Source organism: Elephantulus edwardii, unplaced genomic scaffold, assembly GCF_000299155.1.
Source record: "Elephantulus edwardii isolate Elephantulus edwardi_28Jun2011 unplaced genomic scaffold, EleEdw1.0 scaffold00042, whole genome shotgun sequence".
NCBI lineage: Eukaryota > Metazoa > Chordata > Mammalia > Macroscelidea > Macroscelididae > Elephantulus > Elephantulus edwardii.
The window spans coordinates 9,843,569-9,868,593 of record NW_006399792.1 but is presented as its reverse complement, the minus strand read 5'-3'; the positions used below and the strand labels follow the sequence as shown (position 1 = coordinate 9,868,593).

The following is a 25,025-nucleotide window of genomic DNA, read 5'->3' as shown; positions in this document are numbered from 1 at the left end:
AATCAAAGAAGATTTGCTTACTGCAAAACTGCAAACTTCTGTCAAAGACCTCTTCAAAGTGCTAAAGATCAGGGATATCATTGCACATAGATCTAAGTAATAGTATTTTTAACTGTTTCATACCTATGTGAAAGGTGGGCCATGATTAGGGAACTTATGAATTGTGGGGTTGTACTGAGTATTCTCTTAACTGCCAAAAGAACAAATCAATGTGGGATGAAGTCAGAGGTTCCTTAGAACCATGGATGATAAAACTTCACCTTGTATACTTTGGATGTGTTATTAGAAGAAGCTAGTCCTTAAAGAAAGACATCATGCTGGGAAAGGTAGAAGGTCAGCAAGAGTGGAAGACCCTCAGTCACATGAACTGACACAGTGACTGCGACAATGGACTTGATCATGGCAGAGATCTTGAAGACGGTGCAGAATAGAACAAGGTCCCAATCTATTGTTGATAGGGTGGCCAGGAGTTATAATTGATTCAGCAGTGCATAACAATAGCAACAGTTCTTCTTTCTGAAAGGGTAGCAGAAAATAAATACAACTATATCCACCAGCAGTGAGAAGTTCAAGAACGGTAGTACAAAGGCTGTAGTACAAAGGCCAATTTCTGAAATAGTTATTATTCAAGTTAAACTTGGAGTGGAATTCATTAAATTCCAATTTGCTCCAAGCAGTGTATATAGTGTATATAGTACTAGCCCCATTTCTGGTCATAGCAGCCTACTTATTGTGGAAATGTGTGAGGCTGGGAGAAACTATGGACTAACATGGATAATGGGCAAAAGGCCAAGTCTTTTTCTTGCCCTTCCTTTCTTTCCAAATTAGGTCCATTAGTGCATTCCTTAGCAAAAAAAAAAAAAAAAGCAAAAAAAAATTTTTAGGGAGAAGCCATCTCAAAAGGCAAAAAACCTGTTACCAAGTCAGTTAGTTTCAAGCCACCCACCACTGGAGTTCTGGGAGGAGACTGTATTTCTGTCACAAAAATAGTAGGGCTTATGAGTCACTGTAAATAAGCAGACTTTGGTTTAAAAGCACAGCTCACTACAGACTCCACCACCCTAGAAGATTAAATCCCTTGCTTAGAAACTGTTGCCCTATACTTTTCTATATGACAAGAGATCATTCTATGGCCTTCACATTGCCCTACTGTACAATAGATCTAAGAACAATAGTCCACAGTGAGACCTTAACAAGAAATTCAGCAATACCAGGCGTCTCTCTTTCTAGAAGAGGCGCACAGGTCTGTAATGTCAATGGCACTGCGTTGAGCTGTTGAAGACTTCCTCTCTGATAGGAAGTTATTCCTGGAGAGAGTCTCCAAATTCCCAGAACCATCCAAGTGCTGCTTTTTTTTTTTAAAGATACAGGGTATTCTTTTAAGTTTTATAGCTTGTCCACTCAGGGATAAAGGTTGTCACTGGTCCACCTCGTCCTCACATCCACCACAGACTATGAGGAAAGACTATGGGCCTCCCCCTCTTTCTGCCAGGGATCCTAAGGTTGAAATAAAAAATAGTACCAAAATACAAAAATGCTAACGCACTGGTAAGAACTTGAAACACAATAAAGTGTTTCCGATATTGCTACAAATATGGGAAAAGCCATTTTGCGCCCATCCGTCCTAAAGGAAAATAGGGGTTATGGGATGGTGGCCTCAGTCCTTTGAGAGAGTACTAGGGGCTATTCCACAGAGAAAGCCCTAGAAGATTAACTCTGGAGAAGTGGAGGCCCGTGGGGTCCTCTATAGCCATTGCAGAGCCTGAGAGTGAGCCCCTTCCTTCACCCACAGTCTTATGCTAGTCTTTCTTGGCCTCTTTCGTAGGATGCTGCCTTCTTTTTTCTTCTCAGATCTTCCATGTGGAACTGCTCTGCACAGTATCCAGCAGCACCCTGGTAGGCATCAAGTGCCTTCTCCGAGTCCACTTCCTTCTCTTTCTAACTTTTCAGTAACAGCCTGGCCATAGGAGGACTTCATATTGCCTTTCTATCACCCCACATAGATGCAGGTGTGTGACACAAAACCGTTAAGATCCAGACTGACAAATGAGAATCTATAGAACCTCAAATACATGGTGGGCCTTTGGCTGGTCTACCATCAAAATGGAAAGGGACTTGTTTAGGAGACAACAATTCCATGTGCTAGGTGGGCCAGCCTGGGTATTAGAACATCAAGTCCTTGTCAGGTTCAACGAGGAGCAGCAATCCCAAGTTCTACAGCTCCCCCATCCCCACTCCTGCTGTCCAGAGAAGAGGAGATATTGCAGCAGAGAAAAGGGGGGGCGGTGTTAAGAGTAAAGGGGTTGAGATGTTTACCCCCAAGAATTGCAGGAAGAACTTGGAGGAGTTAGGCCAACACAGGGGCACCACTAGCCCTATGAATGGCTAAAGCTAGGGCAGCAGGATGACTGCCTTAACACTGGACAAGTCCTGTTACCGAAGGTCCTTGAGGTCGATGAGTGGCATGGCATGGGCACTGGTATGGTCTGAAGGTGAGACTGTAGGGCTGTCTAGGTAGAATCACACAGAAGACTGGGTTAAGATTAGCGGTCCAGAGTTACTCGGTGCTGCTCTCAAGATCTTTCCTAAAAGCACCCAGAACATTCAGGGGTGGGGGTTAAAGAAAATGTGTGAACCTCTGTAAGAATGTTGAACTCATGGAGCACCCAGTAAAGAAGGAAAAACAACAAGAAAACAGGTTTCTGAAACAATCTATTCAAGTAAACTGGGTTGGGGGCTAACTCTCAAATGTGTTTCATTAACAAGATTCCCATGATCCTTTGTGCTCTTTATTGGAGCATTAGTACTAGAGTCGTCTAGCTCCAAAGGAGACCTCCACAATGCTGCCTATGGACTTTTGAAGGCTCACCTCTACCATTAACAGTCCCATAACTGTATACCATTACACCCACAGAGCTCTCCCCAAGGAAGAACAGCACGGCACACAGGGTCACAGTTATAAGACAGAGCTGAAATGAGACACAGTTCATCCCTCTTAACCAGTTCGTGACACTGATAAGTCATTGCCTCTCTCAGGGCTTCTCAGGACCTCACAATTTCCTCAAATAGCAATGGAGAGATCCTTCCATGATCGATACCACCTAGCGACATCAAGTGTTTGTAAGGTAATTGAGCACTGGTGTCACACCTGACTAATGCATGGATTAAAAATGAACAATTTCAAGGAAGGATAGGAAGTAGCATGGAGTACACCTCAAAACAGGAGGGTTCTCCTTGGCAGGCCAGCGCTTGAGCTATTACATTACCAGGGCTCCAGAGTCAATCATTATGAAGGAGTTGGAATTAAATGGAAAACAAATATTTGCATCCTCTGACCTTCCAGTGAATTCCATTAAATTCCTAATAAAAACAAAGTGCCCCATGTCCTACTGGAGGGAAGCCATCACAATGGCTCCAAATCATGACCTCCTGGTCTTTATACATCTAGTATTACCTCCCCTGAATTTGAATTGTACTTTAAGCCTTGGTGGCCTGGCGGGGTAAAGAGTTGTGCTGCCAACTGAAAGGCAGGCAATTCGAATCTGCTAGCTACTCTGTGGCAGAAAGAAGAGCAGTCTCTTCTTGTACAATTGCAAAGTCAGTTGTGAGTTGGTTTGCACTTAACAGCAATGAGTTGAGTTCTAAAGGTTAGGGAACTAGGATAGGATAATGGTGGCTTCTATTTTCTCTCCCTTTCTTCCTTCATACTCTTTATCTTTGACTCTGCCTCTCTCACTCACACTTTTCCACCTGGGAAGCAGCTTGCGTGACTGACCTACTCTCTGGAGAGATATAAAAGAAAACAACAGAAGGGTATTGAGCATCCCAGTCCAATAGTTCACAAGACACTGCGTCCTGTTTATCACATGGAAGTGAATGGGACTCCAGGCTTAAATGAGAATGTGAAGCAGAGGCATCAGTGTTTGTACTGGGAAGTCACCATGTTTGGGGTAATAGGGTTACAGTGTATCAGTCCACCAGGCTCTGAGGCCTGTATTTTCCTCTTCTACCCCTCTTTCCTCTCTCCTGAAAAACTTACTTCTGTTGTAATAGCAGCTATCTAATCTGCATTATGGACAAACTTGGTTCTACCTGCAAGTGTCTGCATCACTATGCCTTCTTCTTAGCACACTGTCCCCAGATTAATGCAGGGTTGACCCCTTATCTAATTCTTGTAACACAAAAATGTCAACTCAATGAGCCCCCCACCCCAGCCCTAAGAGGATCTTTCCTTATTGTCTCTGTAGAACTTAGTTTGTTGTTTTTCCTCTTGTTTATGTTATCTGTTTTCATGCTTTTGTTCACCTAGCTGTCACACTGTGATCTTCTGGGGACATGGGCCACATGGGTCTCTTTCGGCCCCTATCCACGGTCTAGCATTAGCACCTGTCACACATGATACTCATTTTTGGATTAAAAAAATAAGAAGATCTTAGAATCTAGTCCCACTTCTGATCAGCTTAGATTATAGACATGGGTGGTAATATGGCTGTGTATCAAATCAAATCGACTCACAGCCGACCCTCTAGTAAATTTTTAGAGGCAGTAAATCGCACAGGAAGAGACTGTCCATCATCTCCCGTGGAGCAGCTGATGGATTTGAACCATGTGCCTTCAAGATTGCAGCACAGCTTCTTACCACTAGGCCACCAGAGCTCCCTAGGATGGTAATACTACAAGGTGCATATCACAGGTAGGACGTTGCCAGAACAACATTAAATGACTGGCCTCTACCTCACTTGCTCCAAAGAAACTTAGTAATAGCCACTGAAAAAAGCAGGTACACTTACTCCCTAATGACTAGAACCGTGCTGCACTCTCAGCACAAAACCTCACCACAAAACTCACACCTTTGTTCAGGTGTTCCCTGGACAACAGCTCTCCTGAGCTCTAGAAGGGCTTGTCCTGATTCCAGTGATCCAGAGCAATGACTAGAGGTCCGGGCTTTGTCAATCCAGCAGTTCCCATCGGTGTCGGCAACCTAAGTAGCTGCCTGGGAACCTTGGGATCCACATCCTTAATCCTGAAGTTTCTCCACTTCCCACACTGTGAACTGTGGGCCTGTGGCTAGGACACTTTCATAGTAGAACTACCCCCAAAACCTCACTCTTCTCTCTCATCTATCTCATGGGTGCCATTTCCTCCTCTGGCTACACCCTTGTGACTCATCCATGCAGTCAAAGTGCACGTACCTGGGTTTGTGTGCACAAGTGGGGATGCTGAGAGAAAACAGCCCCACTACAGGGAAGAGGCATCTAGGCAAAGGTACAGCTTAGTTATGGCATATATGCCAGGAGCCCTGGAGGCCACTGTTGGGGATGAACCTCTGAGCAGTCTTTATTCACCACCGCAGTTTCTGTCATCAGCTGTGAGAGATCATTCTGCAAGTCAGAATTAATACTTCTGTGTTGGAGAGCCTTTAAAGGTGAAAACAGCCTATGCAATCTTGCTTTACCGAGTGCAGAAAGAGAAGAAACTAGGGGAAAGGGTCTTTGAGCACATCTTAGATTCCTTTTCATCAGTGAAAGGAAAAGTTGCCATTCTCAGGAAGTGCCATCATACATCAAGTAAAATATTAACAAGCTTTGCTTCTGTATTTTTTCTGATATTAAAGGAAATTTATCTAAAAGATAGTGTCAGGGGCTGTCATTGGACAGGAGCACAATTTCCGTTTTTGCTGTAGGAACTGTTTACCTTTATAGTCATTCCTCTGTTCCTAGAATCTCAGCATTTTAGGATTATGTGTCAGGAAAACCTTCCACCATGTAAATAGACGACCACAGGACAAGTAAATTGTAATCTTTCTTCTCTTTTAAGTACATCCAAACTCTATGCCCTGGTTATAGTCCCTGTTTTCTCCGTTCCACTCAGTTTCCAAAACTGGATAATGAAAGGTTAGACCTGGAGCTGCTTAAGCTCTATCAAAGCTAGGATTCAGGCCATTCAGGGACATGCGGAGGGTCCACATTGCCGGTGAGCACTGACACACCCATTCCTTACTGTGTTGGGGACGTTAGGAGGCCACGGCGCAGGGAACCCAGACCAACGTCCACAGCCCTGCAGTAGCCTGCAGATAGCACGTGCTCGTGCTCGCCCAACGCGCTCGTGCACCAACTGATCCACGCTGGTTAACGGCCCCACGTGATCCCGCCCTCCCCACCGGCTCTGTAACTTCCAACCATCAACAGGGTCTAGAGAGCCAAAATCTCTCCAAGGAAAAGTCGCTGATGCTGTCTGTGTGCAGGGGCCTCAGGGAAGGGTCGTACAGAGCCCAGAGACACCTACTATCACCCACACCCTGATCCGCTTTTGGGAGCGCCCGCTAAAAGAACCGAAGAACCGCCAGCGCTGTTCCCCCTTCCTGCCCTGCCTTCACATCTCAGCCTCCCTGAGCTCCTTGGTGCACCAGACCCGGTTACCTTGTCTCTGCCACAGACTGACTAGAGCAACTGCATGTCAGCAGTCCCCTGCAACACCTAGGTCCCAGTGAAGGGAGAAAGCTGTGGGGCCCGAGAGGGGCCATTATGAGGTGTGTCAGCAAGCACTGGGTCTTTGGTTTTGTGAAAGTCACTCTTCTCTTCACTCTCATCCATGCCCAAGCTGCTCTCGGACAAGGTTCGGAGCTGTTGTGCATAACAGGGTCGCTGTGAGTCAGGTGACTTGACAGTGCGTAACAACATCTCACACCATACACAAAAACCAACTCAAGGTTGTTGTTATTATGTGCCGTCAAGTCGCTTGCGACTCATAGCGACCCTATATACAACAGCCCTAAACTCCGCTCTGTCCTGTGCCAATCGCACTGTCTCTGACACTCCCATCCCAATTATCCCAGTCACTGAATCAATCCACCTCATAGAGGGCCTTCCTCTCTTGCGCTGTCCCTCCACCCTCCCAAGCATGATGTCCTTCTCCAAGGACCTGTGTCTCCTCACAGCATGTCCAAAGTATGTTAGATGGAGCCTCAGAATCCTTGCCTCCAAGGAGCCACCTGGTTCAACCCTTTCCAGGACAAATCTGTTTGTTTTCCTAGCAGTCCATGGTATTCTCAATACTCTTCTCCAGCACCACAGCTCAAAGGCATCAATTCTCCTTCTATCCTCCTTGGTCATTGTCCAACTCTCTGATGCATAACAAGTGATTGCGAAGACCATGGCCTGTATCAGACGCACCGGTAGTATAAAAGAAAAACCTATAAAGACCGTCAGAAGCTTTATCTATGTAATGAATAGACTTTCAAACATAGCCAAAAATACACTCCCAGAAAAGGATAAAATAAATTAATGGCACCTTCTAAAAATCAAATACTTGTGTGTATCCACAAAATTTCTCCAGTAAAGTAAAAACAAAGTTCACAGAGAAGAAATGTTTGGCAATAACATATCTGACAAGGGACTCAGATGTAAAATTTATAGAACAATTCATGTAGCATCTCCACAAAAAAAAAAAAAGCAACCACCTGCCAAATGGGCAGAAGATAGTAAAACACTCTTTACCAAAAAGGATATTCAGATGGCAAGAAAACACATGAATAAATGTTCCAGATCACTAGCTATTAGATGCAAGTCAAACAACAGTGTGATATCTCACCCCAGAAATAATAGTAAAGTTCAACAGAATGACAAACAACATCCTCTAGGCAATAATGTGGAGAAATTAGAATTTCCATCCACTGTTAGTGGGAATGTAAAATGGTCCAATTTCTATAGAGGCAGTCTGGCATTCCACTACTAGGAACTTACCCTAAAGAAATCAGAGTGGCACCACAAACAGATGCATGCATATCTTGGGTGCATTGTTCCCAATAGCAAGGGGAAGGAAGCAGCCCAAGAGCTCATCGACACACGAATGAATAGAAATAGTGGTACCTCCATATAATGAGTGCTTCACAGCACTGAAAAGCAGTGAAGGACTTTTGAAGCACCGCACAACCTGCACAGGTCTAGAAGATATTAAGCTGAATGAAATTATTCAATCACAAAAGTATAAATACAGTATAAGACACTATGGTTGTGGGGTGGGGATGGGAAAAGAGAGAAAAGAATGGAAAGACAATAATATAATGGAATAGACATGGAAAATCAACCTGAAATGAATGGACGATCAGACATTGTGTTGCAAGTAATAATCTGGAAAAAGGGCATGTGTAACTGAATGGAAGGAGGAAGGAGGCAAAAATAGAATAAAGAAATGTTTACACAGAGATAGAAATAATTATGGAGGGTTGGCAGGAAGTGGAGGGAAGGAGGGAGACAGAGATTAGTGAATGGATAGGTAAGGGTGAAGGGAAACAGTATGGCAAGTCTTCTTTCTATGCAACATTGAAAAGAATGACATCATTCAATTGTAATTAATGTCATAAAACTAAATGTATATAAGTAAATGAAACCCAATTCTTTAAAAAAGAAAAGAAAACGAAACTAGATAGGGGGGGAAGGTTAGGAAAGGCCCTCGAAAAAAAGAATATGAAGGAGTCAGCCTACATTTATTCTCAGAATAGCCTTTGCGTGTAAGGTACCTGTTCAAGGTGTTCAATACATGTGTATGAAATTGAAAAAAATTATCACTAATAAAATAATCCTGTGAAAAATTTAAAAAACACCACCTCATAAAAGCCCCTTTATGAAAGTAAAGGGGGAGGGGGAAAAACCCAAATTACTAATACCAAGTCAGAACAACTCATAGCTGACCCTCCAGTGAGCTTTTAGAGATTAAATCACAAAGATTTCTCTGCTATTTTCTGTGGAACAGCTAGTGGATTTGAATCACCTGCCTTTGGATTACAAGCACAATTCCACCAGAGTTCCCCTAAAAGTGAAGACTATCCCATGTATTTATCCATAGTGTCGTTAAGGTTAAATGAGAGAATAGATTTAAATTTAAACTAAATCAACCAACAACCAAGTATTCTAGAGAATATTTTCTCACTTGCCATAGCTTATCTGCCTTTTTAAAAAAGTGTATAAACAGCCTATTTGTATTTAACAGAATGCTCGGTATTTTAGAAGTGAGTGGTGGGTTACTTCCATGTGGATAAAGATTCTCATATTGACAGAAATGATTCTCCCTCTCTGTAAAGAAAAGAGTCCATCCTCCTGAATCATCCATTCACCAGAGCCTTGAGTCCAGGAATGAATGTGAGAGGTTTCTAGTCACTGAGGCTCCCCTGTGTGCACTGACCTCCTTTACCCTTCTGTGGTGGTCAGGCTGGGGCTGATGCAGCCTTGCAGCTCAGGAGGCCACGTGGAGGGGAAGGAGCAGCAGAGTTATTCTTGCTGAGCCAAACTTCCCAGGGCTCTAAGGACATTCTGCACCTCTTCCAGGCACCCCAGGGTCCTCTTCAATTCTACTACCTCCTCTTGCTAGAAAGCATTTGGCACACTCCTCCTTAAGGTCCTGATGGAGTTTTCTTAGAACTGATCTCCTCCTCAAACTCTTGGTAGAAGTCCGTCCTTGCATCTCTTGATCTGCAAAGCCTTTTTCTTCTGTCTGTTTTTTTATAATGAGCACAGTTCTCTGCATAGTCATCCAAAGGATCAATCAGCTTGTGCAGAAGCTGACATTTTTCTTCACTATTTTTGATCACTGATAACTTGCATCCTACAACCTGTGTTTTCACCCTCCCCACCTTCTCTTTGCTCATCCTTGGAATTCCTCAGGAACACAAGTTCTCAAATAAATAGACAAATGCTCACAGAAGCTCTATGTAACTTAAAAGGAGACACAATAAAAATATCCATCAACAGATGATGGACAAAACGTGATCCATTCCTACAATATGTTAACATTGAAAGAAACTGAATGCTGACAAATGCTTCAACATGGATAAATCTCAAAAACCTAGGCTAAATGAATGACATAAGACAAAATTATTTTGCATTTAAATGTGCATAGTATGTAAATCTATGGATGTGCAAAACTAATTAGTTGTCATGAGTTTCAAGTGAGTGAGCATTGAGGGTCATTGTTTAAACCAGTGTGGAGGTTTCTGTGTAGTGACAATAGTGACTTATTGGTGATGAAGCCACCAATTTACAAACTTTAAAACAATGAATGAGAAATTTTATTCATTTTCAACTTAACTTTTAAAATAGACTAAACTTGAAAGACTATAAAAATAGAAATGCCATAATAAAGCCAAACAAATGTCCTTTCACAGGTGAGGCGGGAAGGTTTTTATGAAACAGTCAACACCAGATGGGGCTCAGAAGCTTTTGTGGAGGACGTGCTGAAACTGGCTCAATTTCTGATGTCTGTGGTAGAGCTTCTGATGGTGCAATTAGTGATAGATCTGTCTAGTATTGGTATTGGTTCAAGAGCGGAACCTTTCTCAACTGGTAGTACTAAACTGGAGTCTAGAAGTAGCCCTTCATGTAGTTCTTATTCCAGAGCAGGCTCTACCATTGCATAGGTCCAGTGTCCCTCCAGTGGAGTTAGTGCGGCTAGCTTTGGAGGCAGCACGTGATATGCTTCTGATTCTGTTTCAGCCTGGTTTTCATGCTGGCGATGAGGTTGAAATAGCTGCTGACAAGCCTGGTTTAAGGTGTTGTAGGAGCCTTACTACTTCACCTGGTAATAATAGAGCTATTTCTGGAGATAGTCTTATATCTTGAGGTCTTTGATACCTACCCCTGGCCCTGGCACTATAGCTGCTAGAAGATAGTTCAACAATATGCTTCCTTTCCTAGTTCCTTTACAATGAGAGAACTAAAAAGTTGGCATAAAAAGAAGCTCAAGCCCCAGAATCCCCCACCATTACCAGATTGCAATTGGCCAGAGGATGAGTCTGAAGTCACTGTGAGTTCTGCCCTCGGCCCACAGAATAGGCTTTTCTCCACATGACCCTGCCTCTCACTCTTTTGCATCGGGTTTATGCTCATATGGCCAGTTCTCCTCACCCTCCAACTGGATCATCCCAGGTTTTCTAGCTGGGCAAGAAACAGGTGGTCATGGTACACAAAGTCCAAATTCGTTATATTCACCTGCACATACACTTCCAGGAGCTTAAGTAAAGCTCAGAGCCTTGGAGGAGTCCCCCAAGTATTGACTCTGCCAGGATTTCAGAATGAAAGAGATGACACTGGGGTGAGTGATGAAGGGTATGGTCATGAACTTGGGTTTTTCTACACACCTCGTTTCCATAGCATCCCTAAAAGGAGTTGAGTCCTATTAGGTTCTGGTACCAGAAGAAGCCCAGGATCCAATGTTTTTGAAAAAAACTAACAAGTTCTGTATGGAGAAGTTTGCCACAGATAAAAGTGAATAGTATCAGGTTTATTAATGAAAGAAGAAACACAAACAGCCAAGCATAACAAACTGTCTAAGAATCAGAGTCCCTTCTTACGAATGAGAAGGAACAAAAGTTCAGGGGCAGAATTCCAGTATTTATGGAGGATTCTCCCTAATCTTAATTTTTTTTAACCTTTCCAATTAGTGACTTTTTGCTGATTGGTGGTGAGAAGCCACACACTCTTCTGAAAAAAGTGCTGGTGTTTATGAAACAGAAGGTCACAGCAGTTGCTGTGTTTCTCCAAGGTTGCTGTGCCCCTAGTTTCAAAAGCAGAGCTAAGGAGTGGGGAGTGGGCACTTGTCCAAGGCTGAGGGTGTGTTTGAACCTCACCTTGCTTTCCTGCTTCTTCCTTGAATCCTCATCTCCATGTTCCCTTTGTTTTCTCTGTCTCTAATAGATCCCTTTTGCTGTCCTTCCAGACGCCAGTCACACACAGCTGCACCTCAGAGACAGTGGCTAGACTTGTCACTTACAGACCAAAGGAATAACACAGAGCTTCAGTTCCACAGACCTCTAAATTCAGAGGTCTGATTAATACTTCCTAAGGAAGCCTTCTGCAGAGTCATTCACACCATGGTAAGAAAAGGTGTGCCTACGTGTTTACCACATGCTGTGGGCACACCTTTGTGTCCTACATTAGTTCTAGCCTCCTGTCGCAGTATACTCAAACCTTCAGGAATTCTAAACCTAGAGGTTGTATGCTAGCAAACTTGATTTTTTAGGTACATGTTAAAGTTTCCTCTCCCACTAACAACTGTTCTTCCAAAAGCCCCCATAGCTGAAGTTCAGCATGTTCAAGAACAACTTTCTAACCACACTTTCTGTTCTGGTTCAATCAGGGAGCAGCCAGCACAGCTGTGAGGGGACAGTGAAGGGACAGATCTGAAATCTCCAATAAGTTACTTCTGTTATTAGGCTCTCCAAGTTATCCAGGCTCCACCCCCACAATTTTAAGAACCTTTCCTTCCACAAGGAGAGCCCCTGACTCATTTCTTAAATGAGAATCTAGATGTGTGTGCAGAGCCCCAGGCAAAGGAGCCCCACCTCCTCCCTCCCTCACCTATGATGACAAGAAGGGTCTCCGCTTCTCAATTAAAAGTCTATTCAAAATTAATAGTGATCCTGTGGTCCACTTTTCCTTTTATAACTGGATGAAGAGTGATAATACCACATCTGATGAATTATGGGCATTTCCTGCTTACCATGTCTAGCACCCCTGTCTCTTTTGAAGCGTAATGATGCTCCTGGGACATTTTCTGCTCTGCACTGTTCATTGAATGATGCTAAGAGGCTAGAGTAGTATCTACCTATGTATTTTGTTGAATGACTAACATAACAAGCACCTTCCCTGATACCTGAGTGAGTCTGAAGTCCTTGTGTTAGTCCCCAAAGGTCTATGTTTTAGCTACAACAAGGAGGACCTACTCTATGGATCTCAATCCCACTATATAAATGGGAAATAGTTTCCCCAAGGGCATGTTGTCAGTGAGGAATGAGGCACAGAGCTACAACGTGAAGAGATAAATCACAAATGTGAATATCCTCTGACACTTTAGGAAATTGTCCTAAAGAGATGAGCTAACTATTTGCATGACTTGTTACATGTGGTCCTGATAAAAACCCTAGCAGAATGTTGTTGTTGTTGTTGTTGTTGTTGTTGTTATTGTTGTTAAAATTGGTTCCAACTCTCCAGCAGGTGTTTAGAGGCTATAAATCACAGGCTCTAAAAGATGGGAAGAGATCGTCCATCTTTCTCCCATGGAGTAGCTAGTGGTTTTAAACTGTGAGCCTTTAGTTTGACAGCTAAATGTCTTACTGCTAGGCCACCAGTGCTGATCTTCTTAACTTCCCACTTATCCATGAAACTGAACCTCAGAGAAGTGAAGTGGCATTCACAAGTGATACAGCTAGTAGGAAGCAGTGTTTCCACTGTGCTGTGTAGAGCAGGACATGCACCTTTGGCAAAATGGGACCAGAATCTGCTTGATGCTATTTTCCGGTTCTAAAGATATATAGGAGTGTATCTACAGAGGAGTAGGTTACCTCCAGGAAGGAAGGCTGGACATCAGGGGCTCTACCAGCTTCTCCAGCGAATCTGCCTTGATGGTCCGTCCACATGATACAGATTTCTTCCAGGTCTAGGGTCAGCCAATGGACAAAATGGGATGGGACAGAGGAAGAACACAGAATCAGAATCAGTACTCTGAACCTTCCCCCGCTGCCTCCCAGGCAGGTCAAGGGCCAGAACTTGGAACAAGATCCAGATGCTCAGGGACTTTTGGTGGGAGATGGAGATTATTTTCTCCAACAGAAAATAGTTCTGTTTTCAAAGTAAAAGTTGACGTGGGAGATAAAGGCAATATTAGGAACCTCCAGTTATTCCTAGTATCTCCCTGTACTAAGAACAGTGAGCCCTCACAAAACATCCCCGTTCTAGAGATGACAAAACAGAGGCTTAGCTATGTCAAGTGGCCTCTCAGAGTCATATGGTCAGAAAGCAGTATCCTCTGATGCTAGTCATTCCTTGTGTGCCACATAAGACTGACATGAGGAGAAGGGTCTGGTGCAAACTTCCTCTTTTCCCTGTTAGAGATACTGCATAGGGCAGAGTCATTCTATGAGATTTCTTTTCAATGCAAGAAAAATGCAGGATTTTTTTGTTGTGGTTGTTCATTAAGAGAAGTGGGAGGGCAGATCCCAGAAATCCCTGGCTTCCCAGAACTGCTGGGCTGGCTGACAGCCGAGGCTTGTCACACGTCTGCAGCTGGAAGGTTGCTGATCTGGGTCCCAGTCTGACGCTTGGAGGGGTCCGAATTGGGTTGTTGTGTGGATCCAGTGGGGCTGGGGTGACAGGATGGTGGAGGAAGAGGAAATGGAGTTCCTGAAGGAGCTGGAAGTAGCTCACACCCGAAGTGCAGCTCGCCATAGAGCAGCCAACAGAACCCAATGGAGCAGTTCTACTCTCATTAATACAGAAAATCTCTATGAACTGGAGTCAACTTGATGGCAATGATTTCGGCTTTGGTTTGGTGTTTCCAGGACTGTTTAATCCTAAGCATATTTGCACATCCCAAGGATGCCAAAACACTGGAAAAGGTTTTGGAGTTCAGGCCAGACTGTTACTCGTGCATGCCTCCATCTTCCAGAAAATAATACACAGCTTAGTTGCTCGTTGGACCTGTTGTTGTTTGGTGGTCTGTAGTCAACTGCAACTCATAGTGATCCTATGAACAACAGACTGAAACATTGTCTAATGTGCTCAAGCCCATTGTTACAGTTACTATATCAGTATGTCTTTTGCTGACCTCCACTTTTCCAAACATGATGTCTTTATCTAAGAACTGGTGCCTCCCAGCAACATGCCCAAAGTAGTAGGTGAGATAAAGTTTGACTATCTTTGCCTCTAAGGGCCACTATGTCTGCACTTTTTTCAAGACAGATTTGTTCTTTTGACAGCTTAATGTGTGTGCTCAATATTCTTTATTAATACTACAAATACATCACTTATTCAATACAAAAAGAAGTGGGAGAGGCTTTTTCTGCTCATTATTTTTTAATTAAAATATTGAATGAATAAGTCAGTATACAAAATGGATAAGTGGATTATTTTGTTGTTGTTATTCATAAAAATCACAGCACAAACGTATTCCAATTCAAGTTCTTACGTGTACAGTTTAATAATGCTGACCGTGTTCTTCAAGCTGTACAAAAATCACCTTCCTTCACTGAGTCATTCCTTTCCATTAAATCACTATTCCCTACATTTTCTAGTTTTTCAAATTGCTGTTGTTAATACAATCTCATTTTAAAACACACACACACACACACACCCCAAGAACAAAACACCTCATTAAGGGAAGTTTTGGTCACCTGAAGCTGTGCTAATCCAAGATGTAGCCAAAGGTAAAGGTCCAGAGATTTCAGGATGGGGGGAAAAAGAACCCCACTGGAACGAGGATCTGAACATACCACCCAGGTAGGGTGAATCCAAAGAGCCAAAAACAACTGAGAAGTGGCTCAGCTTCTGGGGTGGGGGAGCAACTGAACATCACAGCCACCCTGCAGTTCCCTGGCCACCTGGACACCATTCTGGCAAAAATTTAGGATGATAACACTTGGGCTTTGGATGATATAGGGATCAGTCACCATAAGAGACTGCTGGTGATATGTAACAGCTACAGCTCTTCTGTTGTGTTGGGTTTTTTAAACATTTTTGTTTTATATTGGTTTGCTTACAAAGTTTGTACACATTGTGTTTCGCACTATTCTTCATCCGTACTGTGTTGCATACAAGCATTCCCATTCAATAACTACAGCTCTATGGAAAAGAGTCTGGCTCTTGTAACCCTGACACTAAATGTGCATACCCTTCAACTCAGCCTCACCCTTCTTGGAGTCAATCCTGAGTGGAATCCAGTAGATGAGGACACAGTAAATGTTCACTCCAGCCCTGCTGACAGGATAGCGGAAAGGAATCATGAGAGTCACCACCAACAGTGGAAGGTTCAGTCACTGAGACAACTGACCACCCTTCTGGAACATGAATTAAAGTAGCAGAGCAAGGTGGGGTAAAATGAAGCCAAATAAGTGTGAGGAGGATATATGGGAGATAGGGAACAGGCAGGGTTTCAGGTTTGAGAGTTAAAGACTAAGCAGAAATAAAAGGCCCCTAAATATGAGTGGGTCAACAGCTGTAGATAGTATTAAAAATGTTTCTGATATTGCTACTCATGTGGGAAAAGTGCCTTGACATTTGACCAAGACTGAGATGGGTAGTAGGATGACCTGATCCCTTTGGGAAGGGCCTAGGAAGCATTCCAGAGAGAAATTCCTGGGAGGCAGCCAGGCTAGAGTGTACAGGGCATATCTGGTGCCCAGAATCATTTGTGTTCATCTTTGAAGTCTAAGAGAGGAGCCACCCTTCCCATATTCAAAGCCTGAACCTGCCCTTCATGACTGTTTGTTCAGCAGAGTGAGTCAAAGATGCTGTCCTCTTTCTCTTCTCACATCTCCCATGTGGAGCTCTGCAGAAACAATTGCCAGCAGTGGCCCAGGAGGCATCTGTCTCTGGGGCTGCTTCAATCCTTTCCTACTCCATCAGGCCTTCTTAAAGAGGAGCTCACAATTCCCCCATATGTCACACAGCCCTCCATGGTGGGTGCAGATACAGTGGAGCAGTACTGAGGTCCTCAGTGATAACTTGGTGTCTAGAGTACACAAAACACCTGGGACCTTGGCAGAGAAAGGAGAAAATTTTCCTTTGGCTCCTCTCATGATCTATTAGCAAAAAAAGGAAGGGGTCTGTTTAGAAAACAGTGATGTCCTCCTGCCGAGTGAGCCAGTCTCGGAGCTGAACCACTAAACCCTTGACGACTTGGCTGACTCATGATAGTCCTGACCTCTACAGTCCTCTCTCTCTCACTCACTGTCCAGCGAAGGGAAGAGATTGCAGCAGAGGAGAGAAAACTCAGCTTGCAGAGATGGCAATATCACCACACAGAACTTCAGGAGACTCTGGAAGGAGCTAGGTTGGCACAAGGTCCTCACTAGTCCAACAGATGCTAGCAGTTACAACCACGGGAGTACTGCCCCAGACAATGTGAGTTGGAACATAAAGCATGGGGGCCCATGATGCACTGATGATTCCTCCTCTAATGCCTTGTTTCTCAGCTGGGACTTCTAAGTAAGGATCTGAATCATATCCATTGTCCTACGTGATCAGGGATTGGAACAAATATGGGATGTAGGACTCCACCTGTGACAACCCACCCTCCAACGTATTCAAACTGAGTAGGTCCACCTATTAGCTCATCCTTGGCCAGACATCAGTTCGGCCAGCATAATGAGGGGTCATAAGAATGGAATCTGGGTGAGCCTTCAAGAAGCGTCCTGAAGCTGCACCAGCATCACCATTTTCATCACTCTGAAATCTACCCAGAGCACACAACACCCGGTCCATCCCTGCTCATGCCCTGCCTCATCCTAACATCTTTTTATCTCATCATTTTTGTGATAAGTCAGAGGGTAGAAAGACCTTGAGACTAGGAAAACTTGAAGGGGGGGCATGTATAAGACTGCCTAGAGTGGGTGATAATGGCGACCTGGCCTAGACTATCAGCCCAGAAACACCTTATGTTATCTTCTGGTTCCTTTTGGCAAGTGGCGGCAGCCACTAATGTGGTTTTAAAATCCTATATGGCCTAGGTCTGAGTTTATTATTTTTAGATGAATATCCTTTAAAAGATACAGCTATCATTTGTCTATTTGCTATACTGAACAGCTTGGAGTTACTGTGATGCTGAACACTATCCCATAGTCGTGTAAAATACCATAATGGTTACCCATTATGTACAATGGTTGGATGAGCTTCCAGATTCATTCATGTTGGGAAGCAGGAATGGCATCTACTTCCTAAAGTAGGTGCCTCTGGAAACTACAAACTCTCTTATAAATGTACAGAAATTATGTTAATCATAGAACAAAGTTCAGGTCTTTTGTGCAAACTTACTCTGAGTCATTTCGACTCAGCAACTCTTAACCACTGGTAAATGAGACTAATGTTGTTAAATCTAGAGGAACATTCTTCCACTTCACACATCACTCTTTGTCAATGTGCTGTATGAGGTAACGTGGGTTTGCTATGATGCTGAACCTTGCGCCATGGGGATTTCAAATACCAGAATGGTTTCCCATTGTGGACTGTGTTTGGTGGAGCTCCCAGTTGCAAAACAAGTTGGGAAGCAGAAGTAGCATCCACTTCCTAAACCACATGTCTCTGGAAACTCTATGAACTTGGAGAAATAATGATAGTTATGAAAAGACAGTAGGTCTTTTGTTCATATAGTCGCTATGAGTTGACCTCGACTCAATGGCAATCAACAACAACACCCAGTTGGCTCCAACATAACAGAACAAAATGTCATACAACTATGCACCATCTTCACAATCTCTGCTATGACTGAGCCCATTATCATAACCAATGTGTCATTTTACATCATTGATAGTTTTCTTCTTCAACAAAACACATTGCTGTCAGTTGGAACCAAATCATACTGACCCTCCAGCAGGGAGATTTTGCATCTTTCTTCTAAGGGATCTCTGGCGATTCAAACTTCCAGAGAGGCACCACCACCTTTTGGTTATCAGCTCAATTTCCTACAGACTACAGCACCAGAGCTCAGCCGCTATTACAGCTGTTATCTAGTATCTCTTCTAGACAAACTCACATCTGCCTTTGAGTCTCTGCATCCATCGCCTATGCCTTCTTAGCTGGCATACTGTCCCAGACTCAGGGAAGACTAAAAGATGACTTTTAAAATAATACATAGAACTATTTTAAAATAGCATTAATCTATCTTCCTCCTGAGTTCCAGTAAATACTGGTCTCAGGACACTATATGTCTGTGAAGTTGGAGCTGCCCAGCTCAATCTGGATTGGCGTAAGGTAAGTGCCCCAGTAATAACCCACGGTCTGATGTAAAAACTGCACTCAAGGTCAGGCCCAGCAGATCCAAGAGGGCACAAATAAATTAATCCAGTAAGTGGTCTGAACTCCAATTATTCTCTTCTTTTGCACCAGTGTCTCGTCCTTGGTCCACAACTAGGGCTTCAAAAGGATTGGCCTATAATCAGATGGTAACATAAGAGAAACCACTGGTCTGTTTATGGACTACCAACTTGATATATTAGTGAACTAGAAACCGGGAGTCCTCCTGAAAGAGTAGGCAAGGAACTTTTCCAAGAGGCAGTACCTTGACCAGGATATATGGCCAGCAAGAGAGATGAAGCTTTCATACATGGTACAATATGAATGATCCTTGAAAATATGCTGAATGAAATAAGTAATTTACCAAAAAAAACAAACACAACAAGAATAAACTAATCTACAGAGACTGAAGTTTGTTAGTGGTTACCAGGGTTGGGAAGGGAAAGTTTCCCGGGAGTGGAAGGGAACATTTGTTTAGGAAGCAGAGAGCTTTTTTTTTATTTATAGTGTTGAGGAAACATGGCAACAATGATGCATGATAATTACACATGATTAATTCATAACACTAAATTGTACACTTGAAGGATGGCAAACTGACAAATGCGTGTGCAAGTGTGTGTGTGTGTGTGTGTGTGTGTGTGTGTGTGTGTGTGTTAGCTTTAGTGGCTTAGTGATGTTGACAGTACAAAGGAACCCAGTTCGAAACTACCAGCTGCTCAGTAGGAGAAAGAGAAGCGCTCTCTCCATCTACATTTACATTGTTCATGTTGTTAATTTTGTTACTATTTCAACCCATATTGTTTTCCACTGCTTATCAGATCACCAGGTGACACAAATCCTTTGCTTGCTGGTTGTACTTTACCTCTCTAGACCTTCTGTTATGTATTTGGTATATGCTGTGAAGAGAAGACACACTGATCGTTACCTTACCTTTCTGTAGGATCCGGGTCGGCTCACTACTACTTCTCTCTCAAATGCCCAGCCCTGAGTCTGTCTTGATTACACCTGCTATCTATCTGATTTGCTTTAGTTCACAACTGTACCTGGGTCTCTGCCTCAGGACTAAAGCCAGGTGGGGAAAAAGATCCTAAGACTTGGGAAACACAATCATTCTGCTCAACAGTAAATTGTCTAGCTGAGGAAAAACCAGTCCTCTGTTCCTGTGAGCATGCTCAGCCAAGTCCAGGACTGCATCCTTCAATTGACTCATGAAGCTGTGGCCTCTACTATCCTCCTTGAGGACTCAGGACACCTCTGTAACTGGATTGGCTCAGCTCTGTCTCTGAAGCCCCAGGTCTAGCATAGATCTAGTAGCTGGCTAGGCTTGGGGAAGGAAGGTTACAGCTGGTGGTGAAGACTACAGATGTTGCAGACTCTGTGGCTCACTGGGAGTCACAGCCACTTTCTGCCACTCTTGCTGAGAAGCTTACTTGAAATGAGGCAGGCTGGAGCTGAGTGCAGGGATCCCACCAGATAATAGTGTACGTGCAGCGGGTCCAGCGCATCCACATTCTTGACACCATCCCCTTTCTGCCGCGTCTATGGCCTCCCACACTTGTCCATGACAGTCTCAGCCTAGGTGAACAGAGCTACCTGTTGTGTCAGCTCTGCAGATGAGGCCTGATACCAAGTCACCTGGCGCAGGATGGGAGTCCACATTTCCTCAAGGGCTCTAGGCGTCCAATGGGCCTGAATGCCTGTAGGATGAAGCACCTCCTAGGTAGCTGACTCCAAGGCCCCACACCTACCCAGTCTCCCCCTCCCCATCCATGGTTTCCCTCTCCCTGGTGGGCTCCTAGAAGATCACTAAGAGAGCCAGCACCAAGGTCCCTTCACAAAAAAGCCAAGCCAAAAGCAATTGCTGAATTTCTTTATTTGAATTTAAGAGAGAGTAACCCAATGGGGGAAATACAGAGATCCAGGACCAGGTTCCAGTTCAAGGTGTGGCAGGAAAGCAGGACTCTCTGGAGGTGCCAACTGGAGCTTGTCTGTAAGGTCAAGAAAAAAAAGGGGGAGACATTATTTGGGGTGAGGATGACAGGACAGATACCAGACTCTGAGAGACCCCCTTTGGGCTGATGCGGGGGCACATGGAAGCCTAGAGGGAGAACTGATCTGCATTGTTCTGCTCCTACCCCTTCAGTGACAGGGCTGCTGTCATGAACTGAACTGGGTGCCCGAACAAGAAATTCTAAAAACCTAAACCCTGTGCCTTACTTGGGAAATGGGGCTTTTATTGCAGCTGTGTTTGGTAAGTTAAAGAGAGCCTATGAGGGGCCATTGCTAAATCTCATCTTACCTGAGAGATAGTTTATTAAAGGAAACACCTGAGAGGCAGAGTCACAGGGAGAAGATGCTATGTAAAAACACAGCCGCAGTTCAAGGAACACCAAGGACTGACAAAAGAATCCAGAAGCCATGAGATAGGCGTGGCCAGTTCCTTCCTCAGAGCCTCTGGCAGGATCCACAGACACCCTGATGGAGATTCCAGCCTCCCCCAGACTGAGAGGCAATAAATGTCTATTTTTAAGTTCATCCAATTGGTGTTGTTAGGTTGGGGCAGCTCTTAGACCCTAAGGCAGCAGATCACACTCTTTCAGGAGATGTATTCCGAGAGATAGAGGTGAGTGGGAGCAAATCGAGTCTCACACCAAGGGACACTCTTGCTGAGAAAGGGAGCTGCTGTCATAGCCCAGATGACCAGACACTCAGGAAAGGCACAGGGTATGGCAGGGTGGAAAAGGGCAGAATCCGGAGTTCTTGGAAATTGCATTAGGGGCCAGATGTTCCAAGGTAACGATCAAGGACTGAGTTGAGAGAGTGGGCAGAGCACCCCTCTGCCAGAAGGGGGTGAGGTGTAGAGGGTTCTCTTACATGGGGCAATGGGAGGTCAGATCACATAGTTCCTGATTACCCAATATCCACCAGAAGAATCCACTCACCCTACTGACTTTCAGGAATGCATTTCTCTGTAGCGAAAAACATAACACAAGAGTGAGAAGATGGCTGGACAAAGCAGACTGGGCCCCCAAGTCAGACCCCCTCCCACGACCACACCCAGCCCAGGGGAACTGATACAGCTAATAGATTCCTAACTCTTCCTCCCTGAGAACTTGGGGAAACCACAGGAAGAGTCACCCTTTACCTGTTTGGGCAGGAGTGAAGATGTTCTTCTGCAAGAACCCTTTCTGCTGAGTAAAATTGTGAAATTCTTCCATGGCTTCCACGTTCATGTCTGGGTTCTTCCCTGCAGATGAGATGAGCAAGGAAACTCAGATTTGAAAGTCCCTGAAAAAAATTCCACAAAGATGGCAGCTCCCAGCACTAGGAAGCAACATAATATCTGGAGGGGAGAGTCCATGCCAAAAGGGAGCCCAGAATGCAGAACCAGTTGGGAGATACGATAGCACACACAGTCAGTCCAACAGACCTGAGAATGGAGCTACTGGCAAAGGTCACAAAGCAGGAAACCATCCCTGTAAGTCAGCTCTCAGGCCCCTAGTGCTGGCCTTGTTCCCTGTAGGACTGTACTGCCACCAGGTGCCAAACTAGTATCTAAACAAACCCACCCTGAGGGTCCTTCCCCCACTGAGAGTCTAGCAGCAGAGCTCATGCTTGGCCCAAGTTCTCAGTCCCAGAGTCAGAGAAGTCCAGAAACATTCTTTGCACTTGCAAGGGTGGGAGTCTCCTCCACGAGCCTGATCCCAACAGTCTTTCCCTGCCTGGGAACTCAGCCAAGGAGTTCTGGAACCGCTGAGACAAGCAGAGGCCAGTGGAGGGCCACATTTCCTGGAACCAGCACATGCCTGACAGTGAGTAGCCAGCTTGCAGGGACACAGAGAGAGGCACAGGCCACAGGGGCTCTGGGACTCAGCAGCCACTCACCAACGAGTTTTGCCATGCGCCAAGTTTTCCCATTGCAATTACTTTCACAGTAAATGATGTAATAGTCCTTCTTTGGCAGCTCGTGGATTTCTATGTGCTTCTTGCCCCCAACTGTAGACACAGAGCAAACAAATCTTTAGCGCTTCATTTCCTAGAGGTAATAGTTAAAGAACAGCTTAGAAGGTTCCAGATTCTAGGCCACCCTAAATGTTCAATGCCCAGTCCCCCCAGGCCCCTAGCCTGGACAGAGTCTGAGGTCTTGCTATCCCCACAACTGTGGTCAGCAAGTACAGAAAGAAGAGTGTCAAGGCAGAGGTCTTCAGAGATTGGAAATTAGGCTTATCAGCTCAGGATAGCTAGAACGTGCACCTCTGACATAACGCACAAGCAGAGCTATGCTTCCCTCTTTCCTCTATCCAAGCTGTGTCAGCTAGGTAAACAACTAGCATGACCAGAAGAAGGTGAGCTCAGCTTTTCATTGCTGGCCAAGAACATGCTACACTTTTGGTCTGATAGCGGGTCTTTGTATCCTGGAGCAGAAGACTCTGAGCAAGGGGAATTCAACATTTTGTTAGGGGTTTGATGGGGGAAAGGCACTGTGGTGGGGCAGATGTATGCTGTCCCAGTCTTGGACGATGTTCTCTGATTAGGAAAGGATGGGACTCACAAGCACTGTATTGGCCAGTCTCTCCCTGTTTCTCTAAAATGATTCTCTTCTCATAGCACCGGTCATTCTTCCTGGAAAACAGAAGACAATTCTCAGTTCACCTGGCCCAGCTGTCTCTCTTCTTGGATGTCCCCACAACTTCACTACCACCACCTCCTGAGCTTGAAGGTGACTCTGGAGATTCTTTGCCCACAAGTTACCCGGCTATTTATTTTGTCAACAAGCAAAGATGCAAATTTCAGTAAACAGAGGAGCAACTGATGAAGTTCCCTCAGGGAGGAAGAGGATGCATAGAGAACCAAGAGGGGCTGACTCACATGAAGGTGAATGAGGTCTCCAGGTCCCCATTTGTCAGGGCAGTCAACGTCAGAGGAGATACCTTCTTGGGCACTTTTTCCCAGGGCAGGTCACTGTCAATTACTATAGCTGTTATGTACCAGGTCCCTGTGACCTGAAAATGAGGAAGGGGGTGGAGATACAGGCCCACACCACCATGAGGCCGAACCCACACCTTAGCCACACGTGGCCCAGCTGCTATAACCTGACCCCTAGCATTTACTGAAGCTCGACACTTGCTCACTCTAGGCTCAGTCACCAAAAATCTGATACACAATGCTAGCTTCAAAAGGAGGGCCAGATAGTCTGTATCCTACTAATTACTTCTCTACTGGGTCAAGATCCAGCCTCTGTGAGGATGCTGAAATGCCTTTGTGAGGGAATGTAAGGGAGCCTGTCCAATAGTCAGTGAACCAATCAAGTTCCCCATTCCAAGGAGGGCCAAGTCGGTGGATGAAGAGATAAGTCTTCCTGATCTCTCCAAATGCCCACTTTTGGAGCCCAGTGTCCTGGATTAACTCTACCCTAGAATCTTAACAGCTCCTTAGCTCCTTCTAAAACTTAAACACCGAGTTACCATTATGATCCAGGAATCCCACCCCTAACATGTCCCTAAAAGACTTGAAAGTCAGTCTCAAATAAAAATGCATACACTAAAGCTCCTAACAGTATTGTGGAAGCAACACAAGCGTCCGTTACTGAATGCATAAAATGTAGTTCATCCACACAGTAGACTACTACTACTCAGTCATAAAGGAAAAATATAGTCCTGTTCCATGCTGAAAGACACATAAACTTTGGAAATGTGGAATTGAGTGAAAGGAGCCAAACACAAAAGGACAAGGGCTATAGGAATTTGCTTACAGAAAATGTATAAAATAACAAGTGCATAGAGACAACAAGTAAATCCGTGATTACCAGGAGCTTAAGGAGAGAAGGAGATAGGTCATTAAAACAAACAGACAAACAAAACAAAAACAGTGCTCTGATGGCAGGCTCCCTGACCCTGGGCACCATTCACGTCCTTTCCCCTGTACTCTGTACCCACCACCATCCTCTCTTACATTCTGCTCCTCCAAGGCAATGAACCAAGGGTCTTGGGCCTGCAGAGTGGCCGTCAGGCTGAGCAGGATGGTCAGGAATAGGGTCAGCATCTTCAGGGATCTGTGCTCGCAGTGCCACAGCTCACTAGGTGCTTTGGGGAGACTGAGTGGCTTCCTGCGTGGCTGTCCTTTATATTCCTGGGCATCCAGGTCTTGCTTGAGTGCTTGGCAAGAAAGTTGACCACATCTCTCCTCCTCTCACTTGTGGACAATTGTCCATTGTGAGAGGTGGAGTGACGCTATTGTTGGAATATGATG

The 25,025-nt window shown here is 44.6% G+C and overlaps 1 protein-coding gene across 1 annotated transcript; it reads right to left on the bottom strand.

Moving 5' to 3' along the window:
- Window positions 1-2,433: 2,433 nt before the first annotated feature.
- On the bottom strand, window positions 2,434-24,818 carry LOC102847961 (odorant-binding protein 2b-like). Its single transcript, XM_006885330.1, has 6 exons — window positions 24,729-24,818; window positions 23,646-23,779; window positions 23,329-23,399; window positions 22,662-22,772; window positions 21,922-22,023; window positions 2,434-2,510 (listed from the first exon to the last, which is right to left on the bottom strand). The coding sequence occupies exons 1-6, from the start codon at window positions 24,816-24,818 to the stop codon at window positions 2,434-2,436; spliced, it is 585 nt and encodes a 194-aa protein (XP_006885392.1).
- Between the last annotated feature and the right edge of the window lie 207 nt (window positions 24,819-25,025).

Bases quoted from the DNA above. Each gene is read 5' to 3' on its own strand.
- LOC102847961 (XM_006885330.1), bottom strand. From the start codon at position 24,818: ATGCTGACCCTATTCCTGACCATCCTGCTCAGCCTGACGGCCACTCTG. The intron at 23,400-23,645 runs GTGAGTCAGCCC...TCTGTTTTCCAG, and splicing joins GAGACCTCATTCACCTTCAT to GAAGAATGACCGGTGCTATG. The intron at 2,511-21,921 runs GTAAAGGGTGAC...GATTCTACCTAG, and splicing joins CTTCACTCCTGCCCAAACAG to ACAGCCCTACAGTCTCACCT.